The sequence below is a fragment of the Dipodomys spectabilis genome, unplaced genomic scaffold (assembly GCF_019054845.1).
Source record: "Dipodomys spectabilis isolate Male_0828 unplaced genomic scaffold, ASM1905484v1 ptg000118l, whole genome shotgun sequence".
NCBI lineage: Eukaryota > Metazoa > Chordata > Mammalia > Rodentia > Heteromyidae > Dipodomys > Dipodomys spectabilis.
In genome coordinates, this window is record NW_024870795.1 from 1,127,747 (window position 1) to 1,151,825 (window position 24,079).

General features: G+C 47.9%; 2 protein-coding genes across 6 annotated transcripts in view; one reads left to right on the forward strand and one right to left on the reverse strand.

Moving 5' to 3' along the window:
- Pla2g2c (phospholipase A2 group IIC) overlaps nucleotides 1–24,079 on the reverse strand; it is a 68,333-nt gene that overhangs the window by 12,393 nt on the left and 31,861 nt on the right. Inside the window, exons 1-3 of one of the 5 annotated variants that reach the window (XM_042688767.1) lie at nucleotides 4,661–4,726; nucleotides 3,717–3,800; nucleotides 2,715–2,755 (exon numbers count right to left, since the gene is read on the reverse strand). The exons of 1 other annotated variant lie outside the window; for it this stretch is intronic. The gene's annotated coding sequence lies outside the window, so the exon portion shown is untranslated. Of the gene's footprint in view, nucleotides 1–2,714; nucleotides 2,756–3,716; nucleotides 3,801–4,254; nucleotides 4,631–4,651; nucleotides 4,727–24,079 lie in introns of those variants that run through there. 3 more of the 5 variants (XM_042688765.1, XM_042688768.1, XM_042688766.1) reach the window with 3 other exon arrangements.
- Nucleotides 4,757–11,903, forward strand: Ubxn10 (UBX domain protein 10). The gene is made up of 2 exons (XM_042688764.1): nucleotides 4,757–4,836; nucleotides 10,529–11,903. Exon 2 carries the CDS (start codon nucleotides 10,544–10,546, stop codon nucleotides 11,390–11,392), a length of 849 nt encoding a protein of 282 aa, XP_042544698.1. The 5' UTR covers nucleotides 4,757–4,836; nucleotides 10,529–10,543; the 3' UTR covers nucleotides 11,393–11,903.

Sequence of the window (24,079 nt, forward strand, 5' to 3'; positions counted from 1 at the left end):
TGGTTCTCTCCACTTGACTTGTGGTTTGGGGCTCTCAGGTCTGTGCTGAATCAACACCCGGAGCACAGGGCCAGAGACTCGACACCAACTTCTGAGGCAGCAGCCAGCAGAGCCTTAGGGGCTTCCCTCGGCCTATCAATGCATCATTCAGACAGCTGAGGTCAGCTCCCCTCCCTCCCAGGAAAAGAGGATGGAAAGAGCCTGTTTGCTAGCATCCTGAGGAGCAAAGTCCATCTTGTCCCAGAGCCTGCTTAGAGCCATGACTGGTAGAACTGGACACTAAAAGAGGATTACAGGCATCTTATACATTACATTCATTTCTTTGCACAGTTTTTGAACATATACTACTCACTAAGTCCTCACACTGTTATCCTTATGGTATGTGGGCCATGAATACTTGAGGAATGAATGAATGAATAAATGAATGATCAGAATCTTATTCTTCAGCTCATAGAAATAACAGTGACTATAACCCATTGAGTACCCATATGGAACTCACCATGAGAACAAAAAGTGTAGCTCAAGTGGTAGAGTACCAGCCTAGCCAGCATGAGGTCTGAGTTTAATCCCCAGTGCTTCCAAAGACAATGAAACATTGTCTTTGCGGAGGCAGGTGCTATCAATCTCAGTATTATCAAGGAGGGCAGAGATTAGGTAAATTTGCAATTTTCCTTGCAAATCGGCAGGGCCCTGGTTAAGCCCAAGGCTAGTCTTCATCCCTCAGCATTTTTTCTACTTGGAAGACGAGAGGGCTGTGTAACCCAAACTCAAATGAGAAGGCAAAACAAACCAAGCAAATCTGCACATACCACTATCATCTTCTTTCACATACAATTCTAATGAACGGCTCAGCCTCTTTCTCTGAGACCCAGCAGTTGAAAAGGACTGGAGTTCAAGAGTGGCTTTTCTTAATAGGAAGGGCGGGGGAAATGATTCAAACAATAACCATCAAAGGGTAGGATCCTGGGGCTCTGAGTGTAGGGGCAGATGGCTGGGCCCACACCAACTGTATTGTACCTGGAGTACCATTAGTGACCGTGAGTTGCCAGAACGTTTGCATTGTGCAAGAGATAGCAATGGTCTCCACCACTAACTTTGGCTCTGAGTCAAAAAAGAGTCAGAGCTGTTCCACCATTTCCCAGCAGAAGGATTTAAGCTCCTCAGTTAAACTTCCTTATCTAAGATGGAGATGATGACCTCCCCCTCCACCCCCTGAGGCTGGTACATTCTTCAAGTTCTGGAGGTGAACGCTCTCCTAACGGTAGCCAAGGTCACTGACAGTGTCTGCTAGTTCCACTCCACAAGTCCGGAGAGTGGGCAACACATTTCTTGGATATTTTCCAGTGATGTGGGGGGAAATAACACAACTCTGCAGTACTTCAAGGATTATGTTTCATTATCTAGAAACGTCCTTCTTAGGTCTGCTTTAAAAGTAATGCACAAGGAATCACAACTAACTGAGCAACTCTAGGCCTTGTGACTTGTCTTAAACATTATCTGTGATCTCCATCCACAGGTCTAAAGGAACAGCATAGCAAGACCCTGGGTAGAGACTCTGAAATCTAGAAGCCACCAGTTCAAGATGGGGTCAAGGGTTCTTTGGGGCCAAGCTGCTAAGACACTGGAGCTTCCACCTCTGGCCAGCCCTCAGGGTGGGAGGGGGGGGGTCATTAAGGCTTCTAGTTGGTATCCTGAAGGATACCACCTGGGAGCTTGTGGCTCTCTTGGTAGAAGACCCGGCTGTTGGAATCAGCACCAACATCGTTATTAATTTAATTATCATCTACTGAGCACTTACAGGAGAGCAGGCATTGTGTAGGCAGAGCAGAGGACTCTGCGATCTATAAATTCCTGCCCCCAAGGAGCTTGTAACCTACTGAGGGAGAGCCCTGTGGTAAGATGGAAACAAGAAAAAGATTATCAACCCTCACCAAGAACCTCCACCTGCCAGGCACTGAAATACTTATTTTCACCCTCACCACAATCCAATCTTAAAAACTCCATTCTACAGATGTGGAAGTACTTGGTTATCCAAAGTTCTCAACTGACAAGTAGTGGAACCAGAATTCATACTCAAGCATTGACTCTAGGATCCATACCTACAACCCCAGTGTATCAGGTAGCTCTAAATGCCACTTGAGAACACAGTGGCAGAGGTGGGATCCTGGGGGTATAGTGAATCTGGGGACCAGCTCGCTCACCAGCTCACCAGCAGAAGGCTCTGAGTTTCTTTTAAGGCAAAGCTCTCTTCCATGGAGGAGAGCTGATCTAGTGAAGGTGCATGGCACCATCTTGGGTAAATTCCACTGGACCAGAAGGGACCAGAAATAGCATGGGAGATTGAGGAGAGGATGGTCAAGAATGGCGTTCACAGAAGAGGCAGCTTTTAAAACAGGCTTGGGAGGAGCAGGCAGTTTTCACTTCAAGGAAAGAAGCAAGCTGAAGCAGGCAAGACTGAAGACCCAAGATAAAAAGGCTGAAGGCCCATTTGGACCTGGAGAGTGGAGTGGAGTGGGACATAGCCGTGTGTGTGTGTGTGTGTGTGTGTGTGTGTGTGTGTGTGTGTGTGTGTGTGTGTGTGTGTGTGTGTGTGTGTGTGTGTGTGTGTGTGTGTGTGTGTGTGTGTGTGTGTGTGTGTGTGTGCTGAGCCCAGGGCAGCCTTTGAAGACACTCTCTGTAGAGAAAGTCAGAAGATAAAGGCAGCAGAATCTCACCACTGAACTGGCTTGTTTCCTTTCCTTTCTTCCACAGGGCCCTGGAAAGCAAAAGGTATGTGCTGCTGAATATGAAACAGGCCACAGGCACAACCATTACAGCACCAGGTGTCAGCAGGGGCAGACGGACCAAATGCATGCACACACGCATACAGCAGGTAAGAAGCCAATCTGAGTCTCCAAGGATTGCATAATTGCTAGTTGATGTTAAAATAGCTGATGAAGAATCTACTTTAATCTTTTCTGAGTGGGCGCTGAAGAGCATTGCTTAGATATTTCTGACAGAATCATTAACAAGAAATAAGCTGCTAGCACCAAACTGCAAAAAAAATCACCAGCTTCTAAAACTGCCACCATCTCCTCCATCCTCCTGGATGTCTGTGGTGGCCATGGGGCAGGCACTTCCTCTCCCACATCAGCAGACTGTACACAGCCTTTGAAATGATCCCAGTTCCCTGCCCTCAAAGAATGTGCCAGGCTCTTTGCCGATCCTCGCATCTAGCCTGTGCCTGCTCTTCCACCTTTGGCTCAAATTGTACTGAAAATAATCTCTTTATCTAGGTACAAAGTGTCTTCTCAACCAGCTTTTGAATGTCTTAAAAGAAAGGTTAGGCTTGTGTTCCTATCAAAATCCTGTGCCTACATGTCCAAAATAGACCAGAGAGCAAATATTTGGCCATAATGCTAGATAATGAATGAATCTATGATTCTTGAATATCTACTAAAACTGGCTTCTAATAATATAGTCATTAAATTATTTATCTGCATATTCCAAATTTCTAGAGCAGAGCTTGGAAGAAAGTAAGGTCAGCTGGGACTCCTTTTGAAGCCATCTTTTTTTTTGGACAGTGCTGGGGATTGAACTCTGGGCCACTACCTTGCTAGGCAAGCACTCTATCACACTCCTAGTCCTTTTGAATTTTTTAGCTTTTTTTTTTTTTTTTTTCGGATGAGGTCTTGTGTTTTTGCTCAGTTCAGCATCAGACTGCATTCATCTCTTACCTTTTCCTCCTGAGTAGCTGGGATTATAGCTGATCCTCACCACACCTGGTTTGGAGTCATCTTAATTCCAACTTGGAAGGAAGGCTTCATCCATTGATGGGATATGAAGGACAGGTGGAAATTAGGCAAATGGAAGAAGGGGCAAAGGTTGGGGAGGGAAGAATCATGCAGGCAAAAAGAGACAAGCAAGAACAAAGCTTGGGGATATGGATGGGTGTGGAGATAGTCAAGCTTGTAGGTCTCATGGCAGGTGGAGAAGTTTCCGTAAGATGGCTTCAGGGTTTTCCTCTGCTGAGGACAAGGACTATCATCCAAGTGGGAGGAAGGAGGGGGAGGCAAGAGGTTTCATAGTAAGAACCAGGTTTGAAGGAGTCACTGAGGAGAATGGATAGGATGCAGGAGAGGAACCGGAAGCCCTGCTGGGGAGAGCTGTCAGAAAGCACACTGTCCCTTCCACCAGAGGGCCGGTGAAGGCAGATGGACGCGGCCTGGCCTCATCCCATGGGCAGGCAGAGCAGGAGCAGGGAGAAATTCTTACCCAGAGAAGGGCTGAAGTGACAGTCTGTAGCCGCCCTGATGAGGGAGAGGGGAAAGCGTCCCCAAAGCAAAGCGGTCAGGCCCTCAGAGCAGGTGTGGGTGCCAGTGACCAGAAGGCTCTGGAAGGCTCAGGAAGGAGGTGCGGGTGTTGAGGCTCCCATGCTCAGACACCCCCAAAACAGCCCCTCTGCTTCTAGGGACCACAGGAATGAATCTTAACCCCCATGTTAAAATTGGAGAGGGCCGGGGCCTAACCCAACGTCACAGAAAAACAAGGGGAGTTTGAAGTGAATGGGGTGACACCCGGGGCCGGCCCACCCCTTCCCCTAGAGATGACAAGGAGAGGAAGAGGAGGTGCAGGCGGGGGTCGGGGCCACCTCCCCAGGGCAGGGCCACACCTGGCACACCTGAAGCACCTCCGCCCTGCGGGCCCAGCTCCTCCACGGCCTCCCGCCCCGCACTGGGCAGCCAGGTTCCGGTCAGGCCGGAAGCACGTGGCCCCCACCCCGGGCGGTTGCCAGGGCGACGGGGCTGTTTACCAGCTGGACGCAGCCAGCCGGGCGCAGGCGGATGGAGTGCAGAGGTGAGCGAGGCCTGCTGTCAGACCCGAGGCCTCCCCCCACCCCCCACCCCCGCCTGCACGGGGACCCCAGGAGAGGGCAGAGCCCCAAACACCCCACAAACCACCCGGGTTGGACCCCCTCAAACCTGGCCCCAGGGGGGCGGAAATCCCTGGAAGACTGGAGCAGGAGGAGAGTCAGGCTCTGCAGCCACCGCTGAGGAGCCTAGGAAAGCTTTGGGGCCATGCCCTTCCGGAGGGGGTACACAGCGCCTCTGGACACAGACCAAGGACACAAAAAGACGTCTTTGTCACACAGGCCGGAGCCTCCCCCAGACCTGTGCCCTTTGACCCGAGTCAATTTTCTTTTTCTAGAAGTTCTTTCTTGCCCCCTCTCCCCAACCCCTCTGCACTTTTAGGTTGTTTGCTTGTAGTGCTGCCAAGAAAAGCAGAAGGGATTGAGTTATCTTTGCCTCCCTCCCCCTCCCCTTTCTGCCCAGAAATCTTCCCCAAGTTTCCTCCCAAGGTTTTCTCATTCTCCAGCCAACTACCATGTTCTAATTGGTTCTTGCAGCCATTTCATCCTGCAGGCCTGCCTTGAGGGGAGGCTGGTAGGGATTGGGGGGGGGGGGGGTGGCAGGAGGTGATATTAACTGATAAACAGTTTTAAAAGACCAATTCAAATGTATGCATCTTGCGATAAACCAGCAGATGGTATGTGGGTGGTTATATTTTATTGCTTTTATTGGTTTCAATTTGGGTTGTGAAATAGACTGGGCTGACCTTGAGATAGGTTTTGTGGGTGCCCTTGGAATGCAGAGATCTTGTTTGCATGTCTCCTATCTGATTTTCCTTCCTTCCAGGGGAGCAGGTGATAATCTTAAGGAATGGGCACCTGCCCTCCTGGCAACAGTGCCCAGTGTTTGATTCTTGCCTCCTAGCAGGCCACTGCAGCCAGCCCTTATGTTTAAGTAAACAGGCCACTTGCCTATTCAGCTGGCAGCTTGATGGATGCCTACGCCCAGATCTTGTCAGATCACTTGGTGGTTGGGTGTCTGCCAGAACTAGAGGTGGTAAAATGCACTGAACAGGCTTAAGGATGGCTGCTTCAGAGGTCAGCCTGGACCCAGGATATTAGGCAGAGTTTGGGACCCAAGGTGGCAATAGAAAAGGCACAGTTGGAAGCTGAGTGCCAGTGGCTCAGGCCTGTAATCCTAGCCACTCAGGAGGCTGAGATCACGGTTCAAAGCCAGCCCTGGCAAGAAAGTCTGTGAAACTCTTATCTCTAATTGACTAGCTCCAAAAGTGGAGCATCAGTCTTGAGAAAAAAAAAATGTGGGAACAGCACCCATGCCCTGAGTTCAAGCCCTCATACCACATACACCAAAAAAGAAAGGCATAGTTGGCTTGGCTTACCCAAATACTAGTTTTCCCCACCTCCCCAGCCCTTGCACTAGATTCTGGGAGAACTAGTGTTTCCCCCATGTAGCAGATGGTCACTACCCTCAGGAGGAGGCAGTGGGTTACGAAATCAGGTTGGATATAACGGTTTTACCTGAAGGAGGTGTTAAATCTCTAAATAGCCATGAGTGGGCTTTTGGGAATTAGTCATAATTGAAGTTTTTCTCTTGAGCTAGCTTGCAGTCATGTTATCTTATGACCAGAGTGTCTTGATTATGACACCCCCTGAACATAGCTAATTATATAGTACCAAAAGGTATAGCAAGTGCATGCACATACTCAAGTTTTACTGTTAAAAATAATCTAGCAAGAGTGCCTGTAAGAACACATGACTTTCCCTCACATCAGGGTTGTTAAGGAAGAGGTTTCTAAGTTACCAAACTTACTGACAGATAAACCTTCCTGAGGCATGTGTGGGTGTTGGAAGCCAAACCTGTGATGATTATGTGGAAGCGGTGGGCAAATTAATAGCCATTCCCCTGTGGGGGAGGGTGGGTAGGATAGGGGCTGGGGGTGGATCTTATCTTTGGCTCATCATCGGACAGGTCTGTCTTTCTCCTGTCACCCTGATGTAAAGGGCAGAGCTGCTTCCTGCAAGTGAAAGACTTGAGAAGTGAACTCAGAAAAACCACAGCCCTCACAGAATGCAGATGAAGTGAACATGGACAGGGGCAGGTGTTTCAGGTGTCAAAACTTTGCTAAGGAAGTGGCTCCTAAGATCCTGGCAGCCAGATTGGGGTGGGAACGATAGGCAAGAAGTGGGAAGTGAGAGTGGAGAGAGACTCAGGCTGTGAGTGTAATGAAGCAAACATGAGACCTTTAAAATGCTAGAAGAAAAGTAGAAAGTATCTGGGATGGGATGAGAGAGGCCAATGTTGTTAATAAACTTTTGTCTATACATACAGACAGCTGATGGAATGGTAAGGCCCCTAATAGAAAAGGTAGCTCTAGGAATACTTGGATTAAAAAATAAAATAAAATGCAAAATGGAGGATCACTGTCCAAGATTTCGGATGCAACAGGATGTTGGGAACACGCAGGAACTGTGCGCTTGGGTTCATGGTGGTTTGGTGGTGGAGAAGAGGAAATGCCCTTATGTTGTTGGGTTGTGTTCTCAAGTTCTCCTTTGATTCAGGAAAGCCAGAGACCAGGATGCCAGGCAAAGTGGGGATGCATGCCATGTTTATTCAAAGCTGTCTGTCTGCACAGTAATCACTGGCAGTAGCAACAGCCTCACAGTCCCCAGCATCACAGCACACTGGTCTACAGCATCACAGCACACTGGTCTACCCCAGCATAGATTCACAGCCTGCATTCCATCATAGACACCACCTCTGTCCTTCAGGGGCAGCTCGCTGTCATCCCACGCTTTAACCTGCCCTTGTGTGGTGCCTGTTTATACCCTCTCTAGATAAAAGTGGCATCTGGCCAAGGATGGCCACACAAGGCCAGTCTCAAGGCTACATACTGGGCTACCTAAGATGGCACATGCATACGTGACTCAAGGTTACCTAGATTTGCTGAGCCAGCTGACTCCCAGTCCTTGGGATGTGCAGGCCCTCCAGAGGCCATAGTGAGAGAAGTCTGACTCCATTTACCCCACACTGGGAAAGTGCAGAGTGGCAAGATTAGAGCATACAGCCTGAGGGGTGGAATGACACTGGTCAACAAGGGGAACTTGGAGGAAGTGGATTTGAGGTGAGTGAAGACATGGCCTTGGAAGGGAAGTGAGCAGTTCAGGAAGTTTTCCCACAGTTTTGAGGTAACTGCATAGGAGGTAGCTGACTGGAGTCAACATCCTGGTGTTTCTGGGACTAAGACCCAGGTTAGCAGGGACTAGGAGACACACCACCAGCACCCTGGGGAATGTTCTAGCAATAGGTTCCCAGTCACACCAAACCCAAAACAAAACCTCTTTCCTTTTTCTCTAAGGCCTCAGAATTGTGCATTGCTTTGGGTTGGGGGACTGAAGTTCACAAGCATTTAAATAATATCTTTGAGGTCATGTTGCTAATCTGCTCAATGAGGAATAGTTGTGTATCAGAAAGGTAGGATGGTCGTATGGCTGGCTGGTGTCAGAGCCTGAAATAGACTAACCTGAGGTCCTGTGACTCCTGGTCCTCTGTCCTTGTGCCCACACATGCTGTTTCTTGGGGACCGTGGGTTGGGAGGAAATCACCAGAAAATCTTCAGTAAGCAAGAGAGTAAGCTGGCCAGCCTGTGAGCAGAGAAAGCATTAATCACCACGGAAGTCCCTACAGCGGGAGGCAAGGGAGTCCAACAGGAGGTCAGCCACATCTTAGGAAAGGTATACGGGGGGACAGGAGGAGGAGGTGGGAGGTGCTGGTGCTGAGGGAGTGGGGAAGGGTGTTGAAACGTGTGACAAGATGTGGTAGTTCCATTCCCCCAAGACTGAACGCTCCCATCGGGCTTCAGTGCTTTGCTAATCCACAGGGCTTCAGGGTGTTGGCAAGGTAGTGGGCAGCAGACAGACAAGATGTGATGTGCCTGGAGAAAGCCAAAACTGCCCCTTCAAGAAGTGGCTTACTGGCTGGGGCATGGCTCAAGTGGTAGAATGCTTGTCCCGCAAGCATGAATCCCTGAGGTCAAACCCAGGACTGCAAGAGGAGAGGAGTGACTTGTTTCTAGTACAAAAGAATACAAAACTAGATGTCATAAGACATGGATTCTGTTTCAGACTCTGTCACCAGCCAGGAGTGTGACCACCAGGCAACTACCATATCTTCTGGCTCACGTGAGCTGCTGAATTAACGTGTACCCAGAGTTTCCTTAGACTAGCTTTAGGACAGCAGGGTTCAACAAATTATGGCCCACAGATAAAAACTGGGTGATTTGTTACCTTGTGTCTCATGGGCTAAGAATAGCTTTTATGCATTAAAACACCAAGTTCAAAGACATGTATATGGTGACCTATGAAAATGACATGAAATTCAAATATCAGAGTCCCACAAGAAGTTTGATTGGTTGTCACCAACCCATTCATTTACTTATTCTCCATGGCTACATTGAAAGACAAGAGTTAGGATAGACTTACATGGGCTATGGAACTCCAAATAGTTACTCTCTGGCTCTGCCAGGAAGGGCTTGTCCACCCCAGCTCTAGAATCTAAGCACCTTCCCTGTAAGCTCTGGTAGGAGGGCCTTCTGGATCCTCTCCTCCTAGCCCAGTTAGGGACTAATATTGCATTAAGCAATTTGTGCGGAGCCTCCTATATTAGCAAGGGTAAACCAAAAGATAGAAGGAAAGTGAAGGACAGACAAGCTATGGGTGAATAGGAGAGGAGGAAGGAGGAAGGCCTGTGGCAGAAGGAAAATGGGGTCTCAGAGTGTGTTTTTCTCCAGTGAATAACATGCTAGGGTGGGCCATCTAACGGGCTGTGACGGGAGAAGTGACTGCCTGCTCTGGCGTAGAGCTGAGCCCGGATTCCTGGCTAAGATTGAGTGGTTGCCCAGTTGTCTCATGGTGCAGAGGCCCTAACATGGTTACTTTCCCTCTCTTTGCAATGATGGCCATTGCTGCCACTGACTATATCTCCATCTGTCTTCGTCCATGGGTGGTATAGGGCTGCCAACGCTGGGATCCTGCTAGTTCCCTGAGCACAGCAAGCTCTGCCTGTCCCAGGATTTCACCCAGCTGCTCCCCTCCCCTGGACACTTTGAGACCGGGCTTGACAGCCTAGAGCCCAGGGGCCCAATCTTGCCTGCCCCATTTTTTGTGAATAATATCATGCTTGAACACAGCCCCACATTTGTTGAAGGCACTGCCCACAGTGACTTTGTGCAGCAATGCTGGAGCTAAGCCGGTGCAGGCAGGACTCTGTTTCCCAAAGCAGAAAATATATACAGAGAATGTTGGCTGACTCTGGGTCTAGACTGTCTCAGGACATATTCCCTTTCATCACCATCTTCTCCAGCTTAAAGGCCCCTCCCCATACGAGCAAGAATTAGTCCCCTACCTTAATCCCTTGCCTAGTTACTATGGGTTAAACCTGTTGTTTGTCATTCTAATAATTTAAGTTGAAAGGACTTTGGTTCACTGATATATTCCAAGTGTGAGGAATGAATGAATGAATGAATGAATGAATGAATGGTAGCTAGTATCACTCCCTCCAAATGCCAGCAATCCAGAGAGAGACCCCATCAAGCTTGCTCTGAGCACTTGCAGGGAAGGGCCTTGTGTGGATCCTGGTGTCCCAGGAAAGTTAACCCAAGGCCTCTGTTTTTGCTTCCTTAGGGGCCCTGAGAAGCAATGGCCACAGAAGGCCCTGTGACCATAGCACCACCAGAACGCATCCCTCTTAACACAGCAGCTGAGAGCTCATCTGCTTTCATCTGGAAGCCAAACTCACTGAAAATGCATGTCATCAGGCCCAAGTCTGCCAAAGGCCGCAAGCGGCCCAGTCTGCACAAACCACAGGGCACACAGTCAGGCTCTCACTGCGGACCTTCCTCTCCACCACCAGCCAGTTCCTCTGAGTCACCAAGCAGTCAGAAACCAGGAGCCTGTACACCCACATCTCCAACGCAGGGAGTCCCAGATGAGTTCCCCGAGCTACTGCAAGTACCCATGGGGGCCTCCTCTTCCCTCAATAAGTACCCAGTCCTCCCATCCATCAGCAGAAGAGGCCTGAAGGAGGAGGCTTTGGGTACAGTGGGAAGGAAGGCTAGCTCCCTACAACTAAGCAGCATTCAGGCTCTTTATCAAGAGGAGGCCTGCACCATGAAGACAAAGAAAGAAGATTCTAGAGTTCCAGCTCTTGCCCTAGAGAGGAAGTTTGTCATCCACACCAAGAGGCAGGGCAGCCCCAGGCCTGGAACCCTGGAGGAACCCTCAGACCAAGAACCCAGGCTGCTGCTTGCTGTCCGATCGCCATCAGGCCAGAGGTTTGTGCGTCACTTCCGGCCCACAGATGACCTCCAGACCGTCCTTACTGTGGCCGAGCAGAAGAATAGAACCACCTACCAACACTGCAGCATCGAGACGATAGAGGTGCCCAGGAGACGGTTCACAGACCTCACCAAGTCTCTGCAAGAGTGCGGCATCCCCCACAAGTCAGTGCTGGGCATCTCTCAGGAAGACGGGGAGGGGAGCCCCTGAGCCCACAGGCGCCCACCTGGAGTCCCCGTCTGTGAGCCAAGAGCACGCTTGTGTGGCGAGGCCTTCCATGCAGCCTGGCTCCAAGTGCCGTGTGAGCCGGTGCAGCTGTGGCCCGTGGGCCTCATGTCCACAGTATGTCCTTGGGGGGTCAGACACATCTGCACATGCACCAAGCGCCTGAGGAATCCCAGCCTTATGCTCCCTCCTCCTCTGGAGCAACCACAAGTTCCAAGGCTGTGCCTGAAGCAGCTGCAACCAGGATATTTCTTCCCAGAGTGTTGGCTCTGTCTAACACAGTCCTTTCCGGAGCACCTGCCGCCTGCACAATGAACTCTGATTCTCTTAAAGCCAATGTTTGCCTTTCTGTATTTGCTGCAGGATTAAATACTTCCCAGAGGGATTGCAGTCTGGTAAATAACCAGGGTCCAGGAAATTTCTAAGTGGCATTTGTATTTCTCGCAAGTATCTTAAGGATTAACAGACTACTGACCCTATCTTTAGAAGCAGCAGCTCTGCTGGGCCAGGAGACCAGAGCTGCTTGGGGATCCCAACCTGTGTGTACATCAAAGGGGAGAGCAGGCCTGCAATCACAAATCCCCAATACAGCAATGGCAAGTCAATTGCTTCCACAGCTGTGGATGTGCCGCTGGCTACTTCAATTAGAAGCTGGCTAGCTTCCCCAGTCTTGGTGGCTCCGGACTATGCAGAAGTCTTCCAAAGCAGAGAAAAGCCAGGGTACTCTGTTCTCCTTGCCTTTAACATGCACAAACTTAGAAGTCTATACGAGATCTACTAAAGGCGCCTTGGCTTATCTGGGTATGGACAAATCATTTCCTTCCCCAGGCTCAGTATCTGGACGTCTTTAAACATAGAAGGTCTTTTGAAGCAACCATGTGCGTTGTGGTCTGAGATCCAGGGCAAGGCAGGCACCTTGCGGGAGCTGCTCTGCGGTGCCTCTGCTGAGACCATGGCCACACAGCTGGCAGACTGGCATTGGATCACTTAGTCTGACTGCCCTGAAGACTGTCAAGTGTTGTCTGTGCCTCTGAGGCGGGAATGTGGATAGTTTGCCAAAGTTCTCTAGAACTGCAGATTCAGCCGGACTCCCACAACTCATCTGGAACCCTCTATGGCCCAATCCTCATGCAGAGTAGACTTGGGCACCTTATCCCACAGGGCACAGCCTTCACACAATCCTGGGGACCAGTACATACCCCCACCTCCTAGGCGCACACCGGAGGTAGGAAGCAGGCGTTCCAGAAGCACATGACAAGGGCATCCTAGAGCAGAGAAGGCCAGTGGTTAGAAATTTACCCTGTCCTCTGCAACCACACTTGAGACCAGCTTGTCTTGTCCCCTGTGGCCCACCCCACATAGATCACTCTATCCTGGGTCCTCTCTGAAATGTTTGCCAAATGCCTTAATGCCAACCTGGTCTAGTCAACAGCTCCTCTGATTAGAAAGGTCAGCTAGGCCTGGCAGGGCCCTGGACAGGCCCAGGCAACTGGCCACTTCTTTCAGTCCCTGACTGTGGCAAGAAGGCCAGTGAGTCGATCCTAGAGCCTACAACACAGGATCTTCATCTCCCACAAAGATACAAAACTCAGCCTCTGATCTCAGAGGCTAGGGAGGAGCCTCCCATAAAACCTTACCTGCTCTATGGTAAGAATAAAAGCCCACTCACCTACAACTTGGTAATTTCTCCAGCCTGGAAAGCTTTAGAACACTTGGTTGACAAGACTAGAATCTTTTGTTTTTATTCCTGATATCAGGACTTGAACTCAGGACCTTGTTGTTTTCATTAGGCTTTTTTGCTTATGTCTGGCACTCTACTACCAGAGCCATGTCTCCAGTCATCAGACTCCAGTTGGGGATTTTGCTAGTTAATTAGAGATGGAGTCTTGTAGACTTTTCTACCTGGGCCGGCTTTGAACCACAACAATCCTTACAATCTCAGCCTCCTGAATAGCTAGAATTACAGGCATGAGTCACCAGTACCTAGCCAGAGTTAGAATGTTGTGCATATTGGGGTTTGCTATTGGTATTTAGCTTAGCATTTTGTGGTGGCAGAACAAAAGGAAGGCATGAGCGTAGAAATATTTTAGGATATGTGAAGAATACTAGATTTGAACCATCATAATTTTTTTAGACAAAATACAAGCAATTAAAACTGATTTGTGTGAGACATGCTGTGGAGAAGTGTATCTTGTATTTTATTTAGCCTAAGCCTTCGGCCACCACCCCAACAGGCAGAAGTCTCCTTTGTTTTTCCCTGGGAAAGTACTAGTTCTACTGTCAGAGCCAAGTCCTCCTCCCCCACACACTTCAGATACAGTGGGACCTCCTCCTCAGCCCCGCCCCACCCCACCCCACCCCGATTGCTGCGTTTCCAACTTGCATCCTTGCTTATATCAATTGTTCCTAACTTCCAGTTTTTGAAAGCAAGAACAGACGATGCCAGAATTCTGAGGATCTTGGTGGCTCTGTGCATGTGGCAATACCAACTAGCACCTTGCCCTAAGGGGCTCAGCTGGGTCTGCATGCTACTTTTGGTGGCCCTGGGGAGGCTAGCCTTGCTCATTTTGTGGTCATAGATCTTAGTGATGTGTGTAACCAATGGTCACCGAAAGCCTCCCCTGGGCCACATATGGTGCCATGCATGGGTGTCCCAGGAAGAAAGATGAGACCACCACTGAACTTCCCACTGGAGCCTAGTGATGTCCATGGCTGCTGCCATATCCCAGGGTGAGGCCCACACTGTATCACACGAGATCTCACTTTTCCTGAAGGAGATGCTCATCCACCTCTCCCAGTGATGGCACTCAGAGGATTGTGCAGACACGAACTTGGCATGGGACAAAGCATCATGACATAGTCCCCAATAAAGCCCAATAGGTAAATTAGTCTTGGCAGCAGGAAGAGCAGCAGGAGAAATAAGTGACTCATCATTTAGAATCCAAAAAAAGAAAATGGCACCAACAGATGGCAGGTGGTTTTGACACAACAGTCTTCACCCTGAAAGTACCTGGGATTCAGTAAACAGCCACCAAGGCCAGGGCAGTTCCTGCCAAAGAGATGGCCTGTGGACAAATGACTATAGGCCAAGAGTTACCATAGAGCCCCATATAAAATGCCTCACAGAGAAACGAAGTCCATTCCAACACAGAACGTTAAAGATGAGTGACAGAATGCCAGTATCACAAGTTTGCTTTTTATTGGCTATTTCAAATAAGTTTCTAATGTCAAATAATAAATTTCTAATTTTTATATTGAAGTTTTCATGACAAACTGAGATGAAAGAGTGCTTAGTTTCCAATCCTTTGGGGGCATATTTGGGATGCCATTTTGGTGTGTTTGTGTCATTCCTGGGCCTTGAACTCGGCCTGGGTACTGTCTCTAAGCTTTTGTGTTATTTTTGTGTTCAATGCTACCACTTGATCCACAGCTCCACTTCTGGCTTTTTTAGCTGCTTACTTGGAGAGAAGAGTCTCACAGAATTTCCCACCTGAGCTGGCTTCAAACCATGATACTCAGATCTCAGTCTCCTGAGTAGTTAAGATTAGTCATGAGCCACTGGTGCCCAGCTTTGGATGACATTTTTATGTGCTAAGAGGATGTGCTTTTCTATCTTCTAAACCATCATTAAGAAAACTAGTTTGCTTTGGCATGGGTTTTGAAGGCATCCTGGAATTAAGCAGGAATATCTGATTTCCTGGTCAAAGGCAATATACCACAGTGACACTGACAGTTCAGGAACTTCTTCATCTCACATCTAGCCAGACCCCAGCCGGCCTCTCTGAAAGTCACAGGGAGGTCCGAGCCACCGTGGGGAAGCTGGCAAAGTATAGCAGACTTTGGTGATTCAGTCCTCAACACGAAAGACAGCATCTCACGGTATAAATATAAATGAGGATGTTTTATTTTTTTGTCCACATTGGTGACATGCCATTTTCCTTTCTCAATTTTATCGGGAAAGGAAAGTTCCTACTAGCCTTCTCTGTCATTCCTCCATTCCTCTACATCCAAACAACGCAGGAACCAGCAGCCCTCCTGCACAGCCTGAGTGGAGGAACAAATCTCCAGGTGTTTCTGGGCACACCTAAATTCTACCCTAAGAGACTGAATAACAGATGTAACAAATGTCAGTGGGTAAAAAAAAAAAAATCAAAACTTATTCAGCTTGTCCTTGTCAGAAGGGGCACCAAGCTGCTGGGCTGAGTAGACTCTAGAGGCTGCCAACACCATCCTGGAAGACAGAAGTTGATTGATGGTGACTCAAGACAGGGTTGCAGTCATAGAAATCAAGAGAGGTGGGTAGATTCTGTATATATTCTCCTCTTTAGGGAAAAGGCAAAAAGGGGTATGGCTTGACTAGATGAGAAGTGCCCAAGTAGACCTGGCTTGAACAGTACTGCCAGTGTGGACAGTTTCAACAACACACTAGCCAACAGTTATGACAGCAGGAAAACATATGGCTGGTAGAGGGGCAAACACGGGCTGGCAGCAAATGTTCAAATGAAGGAAGTTAATTGTTTAGGAACAAAATGTATGGAGACAAAAATCAAGGCTAACTTGCTGCTTTCATTGAGAATCCAATACAACTAAAAAGGTCGCTGATTCATTCAGCATTTAGGTACAAGTTAAAATGAGTTACCATCTAACTCTAGGGATATGATGACAGGCCAAGGCTGCTGCTAAGATGTCCTTGTTCCAGTGAGAGAGTGATCATTTATCCCTCTCTCCTCCTTTTCTTCCATCCTCATTCAATGTATTTGAATCCAGCATCTGACTGGGGATGTTTTTTCTTGGGAAGATCTAGTGACCACAGGAATGATGGTCCCGGGGGCTTACTTTCATATTCACTTGTTCTTTATATTGAGGGGAGTGTGCTGTGGAGCCTTGGTACTTGTAGTGAGCAACAGAGCACTGTCCCTCTCTGCCATGTGTCCTTTGGAACAGGAGATATGAATGTCCTGGTGCTATCCTGGCTGTTGAGTACTCCTGATAGACAGCCCTGGGTCTTCCCAAGCCAAGCCCATGTTAACAGAAACCACCTACCACCGGCAGACAAATCCCAGAAGAATGACATCACTTCCTCCTTCCCAACTGGGAGGTCTAGCCAGAAAACATCTGCTGACACCTGGGTTTGTACCCAGCCCTGGGATGCAGTGATGCCAACCCAGAGATTGCCCTGAAGACCCTGGTGTCTAAACTCACAGAGACTCTGAAGGGGCTTCCTGTACCTAGACCTCAGCACCCCTGGCTCTTCTACTCTTAATTCACTTCTCAGTAAGGCCTTCATCATATTGAACATATCGAAGTCACCTGTAATAACATTAATTCAGCAAGTATAATTAAGTACCCACACAACAGGCACATGCTAGACTCACAGTGAATAGAACAGCTCCTCCCTCAAAGTTTTCATAGAAGTTACATTTAGTTGGGGGACCCAGAAAGCATACGATATACATACTATGGAATGCATAATGGGGAGGAAGCGGATAATGGAACACAGAATAGCTGAGAGGGATCAGAGGGTCTGGAGAGCTAGAGCAGGGGAAGGATGGCCAAGGAACATCCAAGTGAACGGGAGAAGAGAGGGCAGTCCACTGATGGCTACGTGTGGGGAAGAGCATTGCCACAGAAGGGATGCTAAGAGCTCAGGGATGGGGTTGGGGGTGGGGGGGATGTAATCTAGTCCAATAGAGTGAAGGCCAGTGGCCGGTGAGGGCGAAGCGTGGGAGGAGAGAGCTGTCGCAGAGAGGGACAGAGATTGGCATTGTCATCTGGTTACATGCTAAGCAGAGCACTAGGGCCCAATAACATGCTAATATGATGAAAAAAAGGCAACGGATGAAAGAGAGAAGAAGGGATGGGAGGAGAGGGAGGAAGGGGAGGAGAAGCCACCAGAAAAATTCAAGCCAAAGACCGAGACTAGTGAGCAGGTAGCTACAGAGATCCTAACAAGTGTTATCTTCTGGAAATATACTTTACTTAAAAAAAGTCACTCTATTATAAAAATAGTCTTAAAGTCAATGCTAGCCCATAATAAGCATAATCATCATACATTATTTTTTCCAGGCCATAAAGGCTCTCTTCATACAGAATCCATTATACCCTGCCTCCAAAACAAAATACATGTTGTTTCCGAAGGCAAAACTTGGAAAACAGAAGAGTGAAGAGGAAAAGGAAACCATAATCATTTTAGTTAGAGATAACAGTTTTTTAAATATCTTGGCATATATGGTTTTATCCTTAGAGATTAAATTTTTGTTGTACATCACTTTCTTGCCAATAGGCACACACAGGCATATTTTTAACATTTGTAATCCTAGCAAACAGTTTTATATTCTTTTCTCCCCCAAATTCCTACAGTCTTCATAATTATTTTAAGAGTGAGTAATATTTCAACATGTTGCAGTCCTGTAATTATTCTTTTCTCTTCCTTTTTATGGAACATTTCATATTTCCAATTTTTTAGCATGGACGTCAAAGTTAGTCTTCATTTATATAGGGTTTTTTTTTTTGTATCTTTTGAATGACTTCTTTAGGACAGATGTCTAGGAATAGGATTGAAATGTCATATGAAACATTTAAGGATTTTACTTTTCAAAAGATTGCAGGGCAAAGCAACAACAGTAGCACCTACTTTGAGATAAGTGCTTTTTATAACTGTCTCTTTTTATTGAAAATAAAAGTTAAATCTTTTCCAGGCACTGGTGGCTTATGCTTGTATGTAATCCTAGCTACTCAGAAGGCTGAGATGTGAGGACACAGTTCAAAGTCAGTCTGAGCAGGAAAATCCATGAGATTCTTATCTCCAATTAACTGCCAAAAAGCCAGAAGTGGAGCTGTGGTTCAAGTAGCAGAGTATTAGCCTTCAGTGAAAACACTGGGGGATAGTGTACACACTGAATTCAAGCCGCAATACCAGAACAAAACAAAACAACAACAAAAACTAAACTTTTCTTCCTTTCATGTCATGGATGGCTATTAAATATTCATATTTTACACATCTTGTTAATACTAAAAGAGAAAACTGAAGGTATGACTACTTTCTTATCATAACCAGGGATATTGTATTGTGATGGAGGCCAAGAAAATTAGGAACTGCTGGAGGCCAAGAGGGTAATTGCTTTGTACTTACTACTGGTAAACACTGTTCAAAAGATACATAGTCGGGGCTGGGAAGGTGGCTCAGTGGTAGAGTGCTTGCCTTGCATGCATGAGGCCCTGGGTTCAATTCCTTAGCACCACATAAGCAGAAAAAGCTGGAAGTGGTGCTGTGGCTCAAGTGGTAGGTCGCTGGCCTTGAGCTGAAGAGTTGAGGGACATCGCCCAGGCCCAGAGTTCAGGTCCCACGACCAGCAAAAAAAAAAAAAAAGATATATGGTCTTGAGCTACATGTATGCTGGATTTTATTTCAGTATTAGAAGAATGGGATTACAGATGGGTACTACCATGTCAGGTTTTGTATGTTGGATTTTAATGAATTCAATCTTACAGAATGTTTTCATTTGACCAACTAACTGGACACACACACACACACACACACACACACACACACACACACACACACACACACACACACACACACACACACACACACACACACACACACACACACACACACCAGCCATAGAACATAACAGGCCAGACTGCTTTCTGCTCTCAAAGAATTTCCTTCCAATCAAAGGGGGGGGGGGGGGGGGGAGGGGAAGCAGGGAAACCACGTGAAGAATGAAGAAATCGGCCTGGATGGTAAGTAGTCCTTTATCTCACCTGACAAAAACTTGAAACTAAGCCCAATGTGACAAACAATAATTCTATTCATCAGTGATAAGCCGTCTTTTATCTCAGGTCTGAGCATTCAGCTTCACAGGAGCCAAAGCCATTAACTTTCAGTCTGAGGACCACAGCTACCAAGCCACTGTCTTCTACTGCTTTTTAAAATGTGAATTTTAAAAAAAGAGTGGAGAGGGAATGTGAGAGGCAGATGAAGACAAAGGGCAATCTGAGAGTCCTGGAAATCAGTCTGCTCTGCAGAGAGTATTCGCCCCCATTGCCTCATATTCTAGAAAAGGGCCATTGGGGAGTTACCCCTGCTTGCTGCAAATGCTCCTGGACTTCATCCTTGCTCTTCTGATTATGCTACACTGCTCAAATCACTCCTGACCAGGCTGGCCAGCGAAAGGATTGGCTCCAAACTGTCTAGATTCTTCAATCTCATTTTCCAAGAAGTTCAAGATCTGAGCCACAGACTTTCTTGTCCAGAGGGAACAAATCAATGTAGACATGTAGGCAACCCAAGAGGCTGTCTTTCCATGTTCAGGAAGAGGAGCTGGAAGACCAGTATGAAAAATAGGGGTGGGGATGCAGCAGGCAGACAAGAGCTAGACTGCAAGCTGTGGGGGGAAAGGATGGTCACCAATAAACACGTGGTTTCTATAGGTGGAGAAAAGTAACACTTGACTTGTATAGCCAGAAATACAGACCAAATGGCTTTTTCATTCTAAGCCCATGTCCAATAGGTAAAATTTGTCTTTTACCAGGGAACTTTAAAAGGGGGTCTTATCAAGGCATCTGTGGCTCATATCTATAGTCCCAGCTATTCTAGAGGTAGAGATCAAGAGGATGAAGTTCAAGTCCAGTCCAAGTAAAACCAATAGCTGGGCACAGTGGTGTGTATCTGTCACCCCAGCGACTTGTGAGGCTTAAATTTAAAAAAAAAAAAAAAAAAGAACAAGAAGGGCTGGAGACATAGCTCAAAGGATAGAGCGGCTGTCTAGCAAACTAGAGGCCATTTCATTTCCAAATACTAGAAAGAATTACAAAAAGGCAAGGGGTGAAGGGATTGTCTCAGACTCCAAAAGACACTGGAAAGTTTCTACTAGGTCTGTCTGTTTAACTCTGAATTAAAATAGCCAAGCCCGGACCCTTGATACCATTCTTTTAGAAACACCCGAGGGATCACTAAAGATCAGCCAGGCTAAGAACTGGACTACTCTCGGTCACTTTAAGGTCACCTCTGAGAGCCATGATTCTTTTCCTCTTACCTTCCGGACCTGCCTAGGACTTCTGCCTCCCCATGGTCAGCCTCCACCCTCCCTGGTAGTCTTTCCCTTCCCATGTCAACAACTCCTCCAAGCTTTTTATAAAGGAAATACTCTTCTGTGGAATAGAAAGGGAGTGGGAATCCCACGTTCAATGTCTGGAATGGGTCACACTTTCTGCAAGCCTCAGTTTTCCTCACCACAAACAGAAACAATTGCTTCCCTTCGGGAAGGCGAGATAGTTATGTGTGGGGATGTTTTGGCATCTGTAAAAATATGTATGCATGCTCGCCTTTATTTTAGTAACTATCTATCTTATATTGTGTCATTTCTCCCCTTCACTTGCTCTGTAGATAGCAGCTGAGCCTCTGCTTTGTGTGCCAGTGCTGGGGTGGAATTGGGGGGAGGGGGCGTGCATACAGAAATGAAGACAGCTGAAGATGGGCTTGCTGTTCTCAAGAAGCTCCTTGCTCAAGAAGGCAGAGGACACACAGAAAGCGGAATGCTCCATCATGGATTGGCATAACTGTCTTTTCCTCACTGAGCATGTCTAGTGCTCAAACTGCACGTGACAGGTGCCCAGTAAATGGAATGAGTAAACCAATTGCATGGTGGATTAGAATAACAGATCTGAGGATAATGGTGGTTGGGCAGGGAGGGTGGGGGGAGTAGGCACAGAGATACAAGGGTTCAAGAGAGAGCCAGCCAAGGGAAAAGCTACATCTGAGAACCAGGACACAGATGGCCTCTCCCACAAGGCTATTACACCCTTCAGTGCCAGCCTATGATCAAGTCATTGTTCAGCCCTCCTGGTGCCTAGCAGTGGACTCAGGCATGGTTGGTGCCAACCTCAGACCCAATAAAATGGTTAAAGATCCTGCTTTCCAAAGTGCAAGGCAGAGCTCAGCATCACAGGCATGAAACTAACTTAGGTGACCTGGGTCAGCCAAGCCCTTCAGCAGGTTCACAGCGACATGGCCCTGAAGAGCTTGGCATGGTTTCAAAGCTCCTTGCAGTGCTCCGTGTGGAGCTGGCAAACAGAGATTAATTCAGCCCATCTGCTGCGATCCTTCTGCACATATTTCAGGGCAGGCCTCTCATTACCCTAATAGAGATAATAGATTCTTCCCAGCAAGGAGTTGTACACACAGGTAGGTTCCTGTTCTCTAACTGCTTTACACTTTCATGAGAACAGAAGCCCAGTGAGCAGGGGAAACAGGGCCCTCTCTGTAATCAATGACTCATGCTCAGGTCCCCTGAGAGGCCATATTGCCAAATGAAAACACTGGGACCTAGGCTCAGGGACTAGACCTGGGGCAGAACTATCATCGCACTGCAGACGCTGGGTAAACACATTTTGGGAGTACTGCTCTGAGCTCTGTCATTGGATCTACCCCAAAAGAGAAATGGAACCTTATCACAAGGATAGCTTATGTGTTTCCCAGCTGATGAGGATGGAAGCCAGGCAATCAGGGCCCTTTCCACTCCACGACTCCACAGCCCACTGCGACTGTGGAATCTCCCTGGCCTGTAACTGAAGCTTTTGTTAAACTCAAGCACATCCTTAGAATTTTATGCACAAAAATGCTCTGACATGGCCCGCTACCCAGCCTGTCTGGGACCAGGTTTCTGCACCTTTTACACCTGGGGCCAGGTGAGCAAGAGAGGCTCATAGATACTCTAACCACATTCTAGAACTTCCAGCAATTGGACAACATCTCATCTCCCCACCTCACCCCTTTTTATTGATACTTTGCCTATACCCAAGATAGGTGCTCTGCAAACAGTTGTTGGAGACATAACTGCACCATGGCAGTGTGGAGCCCACTGCTACCAAGCATCTGTGGGTAGAGCTTTTGGCCGGCAATAGAAAGAGGAGGAAAGGCCCAAGGCCTCAGGGTTCTGGCATGACCTTGCATCAAATGGCCACAACAGGCAATAGCTACTTCCATAGAACCTGGACTGGATTTCTAGCCGAACTGAGGACAGAGAATGGAACTAATGGTGTGTGGCTATCTCTCAGGAACTGTATAAATGGAATCTTGTTTATCTTCAAGGTGTTCTTTGGAGGCAGAGGTCTTACCTCCAGTTTGTAGATGAGGAAGTAGAGGTCTGCAGAGTCATACAACCACTAGTAGTCTCTGATGCAAAACCCTGCTCAGTGCCTACAGCAGGGCAGAGGTGGCAAAGAATAAGGAGGGCCATTTTACAACAGTGGGACAGAGGGGCAGCAGCATCAGTGCCACGGGTGTGAGAAAACCTGGGGGTGACTAGGAGGCCCTGGGCTCCCACCTCTGGCTGAGAACCCTGCTGCAGCATTCAGAGGACATTTCAGTTCCAAGTCTTTGTGTGCTTCTCTATTGGACTATTACAAAAATAATGAGCCTCTTAACGGTGTTTACCAGCTCCTAATAATCAATTACACAATCCTCATGGGTTAAACGATTCAGAATGAGTCTTTGAAGGCGGCTGAAACAGACAGCAGATGACAGATCTTGAGGAGGGTTTTTCAAGGCCAGGCCACACTGCCCGGCAGGAGCTGAGCCTGCGCAGCCCCACAGCAGTGTGGGGCAAGGCCCAGGTTCTCAAATGGCAGGAGACACTCTGGCCCTCACTGGGCAGGGGCTTCTGCTCACAGAAGAGTAGAGATGGAGGTAAGGAGGATGAAGGGCAGCCGACCCCCCTGGGTCTCCCTCAGAGCTAGAGAGCACAGGGGAATAGGGAATGGCAACTCCCAAACTGCCTCCCACCTGCCCAACTGGATTGTATTTCTCAGGCCACAGACAAAAAAATGAAATTCTTGTATGTGTGTGCATGCGGGTGCATGCATGTGGGTGCAGGCATGTAAGTGCACACCAGTACTAGAGCTTGAACTCAGATTCTAGGTACTGTCCCTTGGCTTTTGTTTTTGCTCCAGGCTGGTGCCTTCTAGCTTTTTGCTAGTTAACTAGAGATAAGACTCTCACAGACTTTCCTGCCTTGGCTGGCTTTGAATAATGATCCTCAAATCTCAGTTTCCTCAATACTAAGATTACAGGCATGAGCCACTGGCACCCTGCAAAAATAAAATTCTTTTATCCATCAAGTCAGACCTTTAGAAACACTTGCTGGGAAACAGGGCATTACATGTGGAGCTCCAGTCAATAAAGACTAAATGTTCATTGCCCTCAAGCTGCAGACTAGGCCTAGGAGATTCAGATCTGCCCTGGAGCTCAGTGTTTGTATCAGAGCTGTGGCTAAGTACCTAAAGTACCCTCAAGGTTTCAGTAGGAAGCTACCAGGGTTGGGGGAGTGTCACCTGCAGCTGAGTCCTAACACGAAGCAGGAGTTTCCCAGGCAGCATGAAGAACAGGCACTAAGCTTGGAGGCAGGAAAGGCCTTCCTGGACAGCATTAGATGAGATGCTCGGGACTCTGAAGGTCATGCTGAGGTGGGTAGACTTGACTGTGGAGATGAAGGGAGCTGGCCGAAATTATTAAACACAGGCATATCATGGCCCACATCCGAATTTGGTCTTTCTTGTCTGGAGGTCACATGATGGGTGGGGGAAGGTGAGACTGACTGGATGTGGTGGAGGGGTGGCGTGGGGGAGAAAGGTACAGAGAGAGCTGAAGCCGAGGCTGCTGTGCCACAG